The sequence below is a fragment of the Cebus imitator genome, unplaced genomic scaffold, assembly GCF_001604975.1.
Source record: "Cebus imitator isolate Cc_AM_T3 unplaced genomic scaffold, Cebus_imitator-1.0 Scaffold16, whole genome shotgun sequence".
Classification (NCBI taxonomy): Eukaryota; Metazoa; Chordata; class Mammalia; order Primates; family Cebidae; genus Cebus; species Cebus imitator.
The window spans coordinates 2,229,759-2,242,637 of record NW_016107331.1 but is presented as its reverse complement, the minus strand read 5'-3'; the positions used below and the strand labels follow the sequence as shown (position 1 = coordinate 2,242,637).

Here is a 12,879-nt window from a genome sequence, read left to right as displayed (position 1 = left end):
AGAATAGAGAAATACGCCTTTTTTTTTTTTTTTTTCTTTTTTTTTTTCTTTTTTTTTTTTTTTTTTTTTTTTTTTTTTTTTTTTTTTTTTTTTTAACCTCAGCTATCAGATGGTGCAGCTTTTAAATGTGGCTTTTTTTTTTCCTTTTTCTGTGGCTCTTAGATTCAGGGGATCCCTTCTTCCATGGTGTTGGTATTTTAAGTAACTTAATTTGTACTTGGCCAGAGATATCAAATAAATAAGTAATGGGCACATAAATATTTTTAAATTATATTTATTCAATTTAAATCTAGTACATGCAAAATATATAGGTATAGTTTTTTTTTCAAATGTTTTATATTTTTCCCCTAAAGCTACTGACATATTCTTTGAGGTGCCTCCTTCATCTATATATATCAATGATTCTTAATAGTTTTGATTAAGCCATGGGGTCCTTTGAGAACTGATAATAGCTATGGATCTCATCTTTCAGAAAAATGCCCAGATCTTAAGCTTCCCTGATTATTGTGTTTAGGTAGCCATTAGCATGGGCTTTAAATCCAGCAGATGCCTGACCTTCATATCCTTAACTCTTTAGAACTGGACTTCATAATTTGTGCTCTAGGTTAAGGATTCAGGACTGTAATAACCGTTGCCTTTTTATGTTGACCAGGAAAGCTGTTGCTGCAGTTGAGGTCCAGATGATTAGGATAACATGTATTCTTCAAGAACTTAGTGCTTGCTCATTTGCTTAACCTAAGAGTCCCTGTTGGATGGACCAGTTGCTAATTTTATGACTTCTTCTCATTTCCATTTTTTTGTAGAATATTTTAAATTAGAATTATTCTGTTGTTTAAGCCTTTTCACCAAATATTTACAGAGCACAAAACCGTGTTGCCCTCAAGGAAACAAGTAGTAGGAAATATAAACAGTTTAAAAGTATTAAAGCAGAAATATGTACTGGTTTAATAATAATGTATTATAGACTTGATATTTGCAAATAGAGTATATCTTAAGTGTTCTTAACAAACACACACACACACACACACACACACATACACACACAGTAACTGTGAGGTGATGAATATGTGAGTTAGCTTGATTTTCAAGCTAATACAAAGTATATGTATATCAAAACTTTACATTGTATACATTAAATATATAGTTTTTATTTGTCAATTATACCTCTATAAAGCTGGAAATAAATTTAAAAAATAAATATGTACTGGTTATAATAGCATCACAGGAGCAATACTCACTTCAGCTTGGGGGAGTTAGAAAAGGCATCACAGAGAAAGTGAATCTGAGCTGAGCTGAAAGTTGAGTTAGAGAAGGGTAATTGGGGCGAGGAATAGTGTGAAATCTCAAAAGGGATTATCATGAACTCAAGTAATGACAGGTAGTTTGATTTGGACCAGTTGTTCCATAGGTCCAGTATTAAGAAATGATAGAATATAAAGCTAGAGACAAAAGCAGGGGACAGATTATGAAGTCCTGCATACGTTAAGGATTTGGGACTATAGCCCAAAGATTTTAAACAAAGTGCCTGACATGATCAGATTTGGGCCTTTAGACACTCACTTGGCATCAACAAAAAGTTGGATTAAAGATGGATTAAAAATGCAAAAATTAGCTGGGTGTGGTGGCACACACCTGTAGTCGCAGCTACTTGGGAGGCTGTGGTGGGAGAATTGCTTGAACCTGGGAGGCGGAGGATACAGTGAGCCGAGATTGCACCAGTGTGCACCAGTCTGGGCCACAGAATGAGACCCCATCTCAAAAAAACAAAAACAAAAACAAAAAAACAAGATGGATTAAGAGGGTTGAGAAAAGAAGCAGAGACTCGTAGACTTGGGTGAAAAGTTGGTGAAGAGTGGGAGTGTTTGAAGATGTATGAAAAAGAGATATATATATATATATATATATCACATATGCAAAATAAGCAGAATAAAGTACTGGCGAGATGAGAGGCAAAGGCCTCAGAGTGGAAGGGGCAAAATTTCTACCTTTAATATAGGTTAGATAAATTTATGTGATTTACTTTCTGGAGCTTTTTTCCCTTGTTTCTAATGTGAATTCCCTAATCACTTCTTTTTTCCTTTTTAGTTTATTTACCCCATGTTCAGTGCCCCAGTTTATAATAATACATTTACCTGAATAAAATCCCCTTTGAAAACTTACTTCTTATTTGTACTTTTTATTAAACATTCCCAACTCTTCCATTAGTTCCAGAAATAAAAATGCCAATAAACTTCTTTCTTCTGATGTTAGTGTGTTTTTTTACTTGTGCAATTTTAAAATATATGCTTTTTAAAACTTTCTAAAATTTTAATTGTAGAAACTATAACTCTTGATGTGATGCCTTTTATAACTCATATCTCTTGATATGGTTTGACTGTGTCCCCACTCAAATCTCATCTTGAATTGTAGTTCCCATAATCCCCATGTGTGGTGGGCAGGACTTGGTGGGAGGTAATTAAATCTTGGGGGCAGTTCCCCCATGCTGTTCTCAAGATAGTAAATTCTCACGATATCTGGTGATTTTATAAGGGGTTTACCCCTTCGCTCAGCTCTTTTTCTTCCCCTTGCTACTGACATATGAAGCCACCATGATTGTAAGTTTCCTGAGGCCTCCCCAGCCATGCTGAACTGAGTAATTAAACCTCATTCCTTTATAAATTACCCGGTCTCAGGCATGTCTTTATTAGCAGCTTGAGAATAGAGAAATACGCCTTTTTTTTTTTTTTTTTTTTTTTGAGATAAGACAGGGTCACCCAGGCTGGAGTGTAGTGGCACAATCACAGCTCACTGTAGCCTCCATCTCCTGGGCTTAAGTGAACCTCCCACCTCAGCCTCCTGAGTATCTGGGACTACAGGAACATACCACCACATTCAGCTAATTTGTTGTATTTTTTTGTAGAGATGGGGTTTTGCCATTGTTGCCCAGGCTGGTCTCAAACTCCTGCACTCAAGATCTACCCACCTCTGCCTCTGCCTGCCAAAGTGCTGGGATTACAGGCATGAACCACTGCACCCAGCCTATACCTCATTTTTATTTAATAAAATGAAAATATAAAGCACCTTTTAAAGTAACTTTGGTCCCTGTATTTATATCCTGAAATCAAATATATAAACATTGTAGAGAAAATAAATTAAAAAGTAACATTATCCTAAAAATTCTGTTTCTTTCACCTGGCAGTGGAAAGTCAAATCTTGCAGCATGTTAGCACTCTAATTATTTTGGAATCTAATGAATAATATCAGGTATAGCTAAGAATAAACAAATACCCACAGGAAGACAAGAGCAATGGCGTTAGCTCATTAGAATGGTATAATATTTATAATTGGCTTACTGGTTTTTACTCATCTGATATGTCTTGCCTATAACAGGCAAGGTATAATAACTATTTGAATTGAGTTAAACTAATCATATAAGATAGTGTAGGTGACAACGGGACTAGAAGGAGGAGGCTGATCAGAGTGGGAAGGGAGGAAAAGTGTTAGCAAGAGAGAAAGCAAAGAACATAGGCCATAGAAAACAAAACTAAAATTTAACGTGAGAGAAGAGGAAAGGAACATGGAATACAGAGGAAAATTTGGTGGGGAGGGAGCATTGTAAAAAACTGAGGGAATCTTCATTAAATGCGAAGGACTCGAAAGAAATGTGAGGCAAGTGTTACTGAAGTTAATTAGAAAACTTTTTATCTGGCTATACTAGCTATATGAGGCTTTTTCTGTAATATTTTTAGTACCTTTAAGTTTCTTTTAAAATTACTTCTGCGTAGGTCATCTCTTTGTCTCTGTATAAAACACTGTAAAATACATAACACAGTTATTTTCTCATTTTACATAAATCAAACTATTTGCCCAAGGTCAAATTTAGAGTTAGAATTCAAGTTCCTGAATTATAACAGTGTTCATCTCAGTAACAGATATTTCTTAATCACAGAGCTGAATTCAGTGTCCCACTATTAATAAGTCATTAATTACATTTCCCATTTGAGCATTGTGAGTGGCTCATTCCAGGCAGTGTATATAAATGGGACTCAAAAGTTTTCTTTTCTGAATCATGTCTATATTGAGGCATCCACGGATCCCTGACAGCTGCATGTAGGGTGAGGGGGTGGTTGCCATAGGATATTCAGGAAATGAGTTGGTGCATGGGGGTCAAAGGTAGGCTAACAATGTGCCTGCTGTCTTATCTGGGACAGGTATCCATCCTGCTCTTATAAGAGCTGATGCTGCTCTGAGTGCTGGAGCTGTAGAAACCTGCCCATAATCAGAATAAGGAGTCTTGAAATATGAACTCTTAAAACCATACACAAATTAGAAGCAAAATAATGTAATAATTTAAAAGCTCAAGCACAGTTTTGCCACTAACTGTGTGACTTTAAGGAAATTATTTAATCTAATTTAACCTAAGCTTCAGTTCCTTCATCTACAAAGTGGGGATAATAATTAGAAGGATTAGATGCTGAATATATGATACTTCATATATGATGCTTGAATTTAATACCTACTCAATGGTGGTAACTATCTTTGTAAATATTTTTAAAATAGAAATTTATTTCTAATCCAGGGGTATTGTGAAAATTTTATGAAAGTGAAGCAAAATTTAATGCTTGCATTTTTAAAAGTATTCAGTAATGCCAGGGAATAATATTAGTATAAGTTATACATATGAGAAAGTTCTAAGATGAAGAAATATACATACACATTTCATGAGAAATTGGTTTTCGTCTTATGAATGGATAGCTTTCTTTAATAAGGATTGTCAGTAACATTCATTGATACATTTTTGGGCCAAAGACAGATGACTTCCTTAGTTATTAAGACTTGAACTTATAACAGCCTGGCTTGTTTCTCAGAAAAATTGTTTTCCATAGGGTTTTATTGTTTTGTTAAGTCTTTAAAAAATTTTTCGTTTTCAGGTAGTGTTAGATCTGGCTAGTGGCTTAAGTTGTATAATTATGTTAGCATTCCATCTTCTGGGGCACATCTGGTATGTTTATTCACACTTGTAGACTTCTCCGACAACCATTTGGCTTTCTGGGTTCCCTTGAGATATTAACAAACTACCTAAGTCATTTCAACTCACATCCTCAGGAATAGAAGGAGATACAGTGTTTGGTTGAGAATCTTCAACTTGGGAATACCACATTTTCTCTTGATTTATAAGGAGAAGATTTTAATAATAATAAATGATGTAAGATCAAAGATTTCAATACTTTATAAGTTTTGCTTCTCTGTGTTTAGTCTCTGTCTTCATTTGTAAAATATAAATTTTTCACTTCCTTCTGCTTAGGAATAAAGAGACTGTATAAAACTCTAAAGTATTATTTATGATGATGAACCCATTACATTTCAAGGATAATATTTGCTTTCACGTTTAATAGTTGTAAGATTAGAGGAACTGAGAAGCTCCTTAGCCACCAGCATCTCAGGTTGTAGAGGGATGAAGTCTGCACCATTGGAGGTTCAGAATTTTCTGCCCTTGGCCCTCTTGGAGATCAAGGAACAAATACAGTGGGTCATTAGAATAGCTTATTAAAGTATATCAGTAAAATCCCTCCACCTAAGTACAAATCAAGTATTGCTATGAACCTTACCTACTAAAAAGCCTACTTCTTCCTCTAGGAGATAAAGTCTACATTTTTATATGCTAATTATCACATCATCATAATATCAGCTAAAAGCATTTGATAAAAATATTAGTAAAATTTTTATATATGCTGTATAATTTCTGCATCTAGGTGAAGTGAGCGATTTTTGGCAAGTGAGCAATTTTGAATTCATCACTAGTTTTGGATCAACAGTCACATATATGCCTTGGATTACTTTTCTTTTTATTTTCTTGGGCAATGTATGGCAGCTTATTATATAGACCAGGTATTTAATGCATATTTGAAATATTACTAGAAGAAAACAGTTTTTAAATTTTTTATTCATGAAGCATTCATAGAAATATTCTGGTTTTAACTTCACTATTTTCTAAATAAAGCTATAACATTATAGTTACATGATTTGTCTACTAGCTCACAAAACTAAACATGGATTAATTGCAGAATGTGGACTAAAATCATGTATTTTGGTCTTACTGCAGCCTTTGTCGTTGATGTTATTATATGGCCAATTGTTCTCAAATATTAGGATGCTATTATAGCAGTCACAATATAGGTTGAAAAATCTGAAAATCTGAGATCCAAAATCTAAAACTGTTGAGTGCTAACATGAAACTCAAAGGAAATGCTTATTAGAGCCTTTTGGAATGTGGATTTTCAGATTTGGGATGTTCAACTACTAAGTATAAGAATAATGAAAATATTTCAAAATCCAAAAAAATTTTTACATCTGAAGCACTTCTGGTCCCAAGAATTTCAGATAAGGGATACTTACTCTTGTATTACTAGGCAAAATACAATTGAACTTTCTAAAAATGATAAAATTTGGAAATGTCTTTCCTACCTGTGATTCTTAGAAGGGAAAACATACAGATGCTTAATAAAATAGATGGAGCGTGTGTTAAAATTCGAATATCATAGCACTAAATCTAAATTTGTATGTAATTTTTAATTAATTTTATTGTTTAAATTTTATAACATCTTAGATTATTATAGACTTAATTATGAAACACTCCTGATGAATAGGGCTTTTAAAAAGTTGAATATTTACTGATCTTTAAAATGATAGAATAGACATTGTGAATGTATGGAAAAGAATACACACTTTTCCTGATGCTAAAATATGTATTTTAACTGTCTAGCACAAGGCTTACTGTGCTAGAGTAAGGCTTACTGTACTGAGACATGTTTTTAAAGGATCTATTTCTTTGCCTATGTTAAGCAAGATCATGTGTAAGCAATACAGGATTCTCAGAAACATCACCTATAATATTATCCTCTGTTAGTCACTTGTTTTATAATCTCTAAGCTTGATGTTACAAACGGTTGACCTCCCACTAAATCCATAAAGGCAAACATAAAAATAGAAGCAGAACAATGTTAATATTATCAGAATAAATATTTAACTACATGTTTAGAAATAATTACTTTGAATGTTTATTTAATAACTCTTAGGGCATACTCCAACAATAAATTAATAAATTATTTTCCCCTAGTCCATTGTGGGAGATAATCTTTTAAAAGTACTACAATGGAATTATAAAAGTAATGTAATTGGAATAATTTTCAAGAGAGGTCTTCTGTTGCTTGAGTGGAAATTAGGGAAATTAGGAAAGAAGAAGAAGAGATGTTATATTGTTTGCCGTATAATACTGCATATAATATTCTTTGATTAAATACAGTTTAAAGACTACATTACAAAATTTTGGTTTAAAGATCTCTGAAGTTCCTTAAGAACATGATTGCACTACACTGTAATACACAAGAAAGCTGATCCAAGTGAAAAACTTTTAGCTGTATCTTTGTTTATCTATGGGTCTTATTCCCAGTAAGGTTGTAAGGATTTCTGTTAAAACTTTCACTCTCCTAAAAATATTGAAATTTACATAAATTATTTTTGTTTTTATTTGTTTCTCTGTATTTACTGCTTATTGTAGAAACTGAACAGGAAATAATGTCGATACTCAGTTTTTCACATTTTTAATCGCTGAGGGTAATCTTATTTTACTGAATTAATTATGAACTTAACTTTGTGTTGTAAGGCCTACAGGATGTCTTCTCCTAGCTGAGAAGAGAGAGATCTAGACTAAATGAAGGTCGAAACAAAAAGTCTGACTTCAATTTACCAAGTTTTGTTGTATTCTCATCATGTGTACTGTCACTACAGTGACCTGCCTTAAAATATATATATGCATTTTAAGCTATCATGCAAGCTAATTATAGTGCTGATGATATTATTAATAATATGCTTGTATATGCCAGACACTGTGCATATATGGTATAATATTATCTTCTCAACAACCCCATTTTATAGAGGAAGAAATTGTATTTCTGATCAGTTTAAGAAAGTTGTTCAAGGGCTGTCAAAGCTGGTAATCAGCGGGTCTGGCTCTGTCTCAGATATGTCCTACTCCATTGCCTGTGCTGTTAACTTCCTTTCTCAATCTACCTTCCACTTTTATAGAGTGGGAAATGTGGAATAAAAAAAAAAATTATGTTGATCATTATACCTGCCTTTATTTATAGCCAACATTTTAAAACATTTGCTCTCCTGATTTTTGAACCCTTGCTTGTGCTCATTGTTAATTTAGTAGATGGAAGGATGACCAGAGCCATATGTTTTGCAAGGAGCATAATTTTTTGTCCCCACAGTCTGCTTCACTCCCCACTGTTCTTGAATAGGAGAATAAAAGAAGTGTTAGGATGGATTTTCAAAGTTACTAAACCATTTTAGTAATTGCAGGGGAAAATAGCATTTTTAAGAAAATATGTTTGTTTAAACAATGTAATTTAATGGTCAGGGTATTGGCTTATGAGTTGGACAACAAAATTATCTTCGAAAAATCAATGTACCACTTTATTCCTTAATTATTAAATTAGGATATTATTTACTGTTTATATTCTTCATGAGAAAATTGTGAAAAATATAGCTACTCCAATCAAGTGTTTTATATCATGTAAACAGCCAGTTATATGAATGACAGTTTTTAAATTATTGCTATAAAATTATTTTATTTTTTAGAAAAGTCTTATTTAGCATTTCTGAAAGATGGCTAGATGGTAGCACTATTATTGCATGAAGAGCCTTGCCTGCATTTAAGTCTTTCAAATAAATATCTGTTCTGAAGACGAAACATTTTGTGTAAGGAAAAATATATTTTCTACTTTTGGAATTGTGATTTCTCATATTGGTGTTACATTATTTTCTTAATGTTACCATAATTACTTTTTTAGTGTATTTTGGGATCTCTACTGTGCAGCTCCAGAGAGACGTGAAACATGTGAACACTCAAGTGAAGCAAAAGCCTTCCATGATTATGTAAGTTAACATATAATTTTACAAAGTTACATTGTCAGTTTTCTTCTTAACCACTGCTCTTAAAAATACCTTGGCTCGTCCATTCTTTTGTTTTGGTACTTAAGAGATTGGTTGGTCTTTTCTTTTTCTTGAAAAGTAGGCTCATAACTTTAAATGTGAAATAGAAAGGGGCGTTTGAGTCTTGTTGAAGCTTAGGATAAAGCATAGGCCTAATGCTAAGCTATTAAAGAAATTTCTTATCTTTAAGCAGGTCTGATTTGTGAAATTTCAGATTTTATGAAAATTAAATATATAGTAATTCTTTATTCTACAAAAACACTAATCATAAGATTTCTATAAATGATCAATTTCTCCCTTGCACAAAAGACTTTTGATTAAGTATAAAAATATTCTGTTCTTCTCCTTTTGTAACTTTTGGTTGTATATCATAAGGCTAAATATCTTCGCTACTGAATTCACTTCCCCAAATATTGTAGATTCAAGGAAATACCAGACAAGAGAGTAGAAGATTCTGTGCAAAAATGAAAACATAAACTTTTTAAATCTTAAGGAACAGCAGTGGAGTGTCCTTGGCTTGAGCATTTTTTTTTTTTTTTTAGAAGGACTGCAAATCTGATTTTAGAGAGCTGATAGTATCAGGAAGTAGAACTGTGAAAAAAAAGAAAAACAGTGAAGATAAGAATGAGGAAATGGTATTATGAAGGGGCTGGGAAAACGTGTTCGCAGAATTAACCATAAAAGAGGGACAGACTGAGTTTAAGATGGAGGAAATCCAGTTTTCCTGGTTGGGAGGAAGTGAATTGGGGCTGGAGCCTGAGGAAATATCCGATAACCTAAAACTTAGCCATAGGGATATTTGTCAAGTATGTAGAGGCTAGCATCGTTCTGTTTAAAAAGCCTTAAAAACTAGAACCAGCACTCAAAAGGGAAAAAAGACCTTGTTCTTCCAAGAAAAATAATTCAGCCTTAGACTGAAGAGTAGAAATGTCCAGAAGAATTATACCCTCCAAAATAGTATGAGGAAGAGCATGCAGACGTAAGGGTTGGCTACCTGGCAGGGACTGTGCAGTTCTTTAAATGTGTACTCATCTTACTTAAGTGAGAGTGCTTATGATTACCTCATCTGACATTGATTGTACACAGAAAGCTTGATATGCACTGAACAATAGCTGTTGGGAACAAGGTGAGTGAAAGGGATACTACTGCAAATAAGAAGTCGAGAAAAAACAGATAAGGCGGGGCCCAGGTCATAGGATTTATCTAAACAAACCAATTTTCCTTTTTTACCCTCAGTTGACAGTAGAAAGTAAAGCAGAGATCCACCTATGAAGAATATGAGGAATCAGATAGAGTTGGGGTACCCCATCTCATCTATTCCTTACACTGAGAGATGCCTGCCTCTATTTGGCCTGTTGGTCATGGGAGATGTTGTCTCCACTAATTTTGACAACTAGATGGCATTAGAGGTTGCCAGTGTTCTACTCTTAAAGAAGATATAATATTTGATAGCCTACATTTTAAGAAATTAATCATATAAATACTTGATGAAAATTACATTCTGTAGAAAGATGTACCTTGCTATTCAACATGGAGATCTTAAGAGAAAAACTGAACTAATTTATCAGCTCTTTCTAAAAGCATTAGATAAATCATCATCATTGTTGTCATAATCACTTTCATCATCATCATCTTGCATTCATAAGACACTTCGAAAATTTCCAAGTATTCACACTTATAGCTTTAGAAATACACTTAAATAGGTTTTGGAAATGAGGACTAGCTAGAGGTAGGAGCAAAATTAGAATAGATTTTAAAGGAAGAAAAACCCCTTACCATGTAATTTGGTTCTTAGAAAATAGAGTTTAGAAAAAAATCAGTATTTGAATTTTATAATTCTTTATGAATATTAGTACATTGTATCAGAGGTTTAATTTTAACTTAAATATTAGTTTTAAGAGACTTGATTTATTCTCATATGGCATTTTTATTACATCTTAAAGCCAATTTACTTTCATGGTAATACATCTCTGATTTGTTTTCTAATTGGAGATTGGTGAAAGATGGATTTTGACCTACATGATTTTATATTACAGTTGGATTTTTAAAAATACTTTAATTTCTTTTATGAAGACATCTTTTTTTAAATGAATAGGATTTTCTAAATTCTTAATGGTAGATAATTTCTGAAAATGATTGACAAATTTATTTCTAACATGTAAATACAGTAGTTTGAAAGACTTGGGAAAGAAAATGTAAAATTCTGGACTGTTATATTCCTGAATTTGAGTTTATTACATAATTCTATAATGGTAATTAATATGTTTACCTACTGAATTTTAAGGTAGTTCTCAAGGAAGCATTCTGAAAAATACTTTCTTCAATGGCTGCGTTTTTAGTGTTAAAAATGCTCACATGCGTGTATAAATGTTTAAAATTAGTCTTATTTTATAGTTACTTATCTATAAGATTGAGTGAATAATGACAGATAAGCTACTTTTTAAAAGAAATACTGGAGGCATAATGAGATAAATAATGAATAATTCTGTTAATTTAAAATAGGCGAAAATGTTAAAATGACTATTTTTTGATAGTGGAATAATGTATGATTTTTACTTTTGTCTGTATATATTACTGTATTTTCCAAATATCTGCAATTATTAATTATTTCATATTCAGGAAAGTTACTTTAAAACAGATTAAATTTCACCTTTCAGTGAGTTCTAATTGCTCTTCTGAGATTGGAAAATAAAAAAACTTGATGAAATAAAATTTAAATTTACCATGTTACATGCACAGGCATTTAGCATTTCTTATGAAAGACATCTGTTGTTTTTTGTATGTGCACATATTGAGAGACATCCATAAACTGAATAGTTGTAATTTTGAGCCATTCTAAAATTTATTTTTAACCACATTACTGAGGTATGATTGACATACAAAAAGCTGTACATATGTAATGTATAAACTTGATGTGTTTGAAGATTAGTATGCACTCATGAAACCATCATCACAACCAATGCCATAAGCTGATCTGTCACCTCCAAAAGTTCTTCTCCCCTTTTTGCTTTATTTTTTCCCTTTTGCGGTAAGACTACATAACGTGAGATATACCCTCTTAAGAAATTTTTAAGTATACAGTACAGTATTGTTAATCATATGCCCTATGTTGTACAATAGATCTCCAGAATTTATTTATCTTGTAAGACTAGATCTTTGTACCCTCTACCAACACCACGCCATTTTTTACCTCCCCTTATTCTGTGTCAACCACAATTCTACTTTCTGCTTCATGAATTGGACTATTTTGGAATCCACATGTAAGTGAAATCATGAAGTATTGGTCTTTCTATAACTGGTTTTTTTCACTTAGCATATCCTCCAGGTTCATCCATGTTGTCACAAATGGCAGGATTTCCTTTGTTTTCTAAGGCTGAGTACATTCCATTGTGGGTATATACCACATTTTCTTTATTCAGTTATCGGTTGATGGACACATAGGTAGATTCCATATATTGGCTATTATGAATAATGTTGCAGTGAACATGAGAATGCAAGTATTTCTTGGAGATTCAGTTTCTTTAAATATACACTATACTCAGAAGGGAGATTGATAGAGCAAATGGTAAAACTATTTTTAATTTTTTGAGGAACCTCTATAATGTTTCCCATAGAGGTTGCACCAGTTTACATTCCTACCAATAGTTTACAAGTGTTCCCTTTTCTCCACATCCTCACAAAAACTCGTCCTTCATTTTGTAATTTTTAATAACCTTTTTTTGTAATTATTATTTTAGAAATACGTTTTGGCTTTTGGTTTTTAAATTTTTTGTTTTGTTTTTTGATCATTGCCTATTAGAATATAGATTTTTGTCACTTTATTATTTTATTTGCCAAATAGTTTTGGATGTAGTGTTAATATCTTTTGTCTTGAAAAATCACACTGTTTTAAGAGAAAAGGGT

At 32.6% G+C, this 12,879-nt stretch overlaps 1 protein-coding gene across 4 annotated transcripts in view; it reads left to right on the top strand.

Moving 5' to 3' along the window:
* Window positions 1-12,879, top strand: part of SSBP2 (single stranded DNA binding protein 2) — a 316,425-nt gene that overhangs the window by 115,806 nt on the left and 187,740 nt on the right. For all 4 annotated transcript variants that reach the window (XM_017507723.2, XM_017507775.2, XM_017507742.2 and 1 more), the window contains exon 4: window positions 8,835-8,919. In XM_017507723.2, the coding sequence (XP_017363212.1) occupies window positions 8,835-8,919 (85 nt within the window). The remainder of the gene's footprint in view (window positions 1-8,834; window positions 8,920-12,879) is intronic.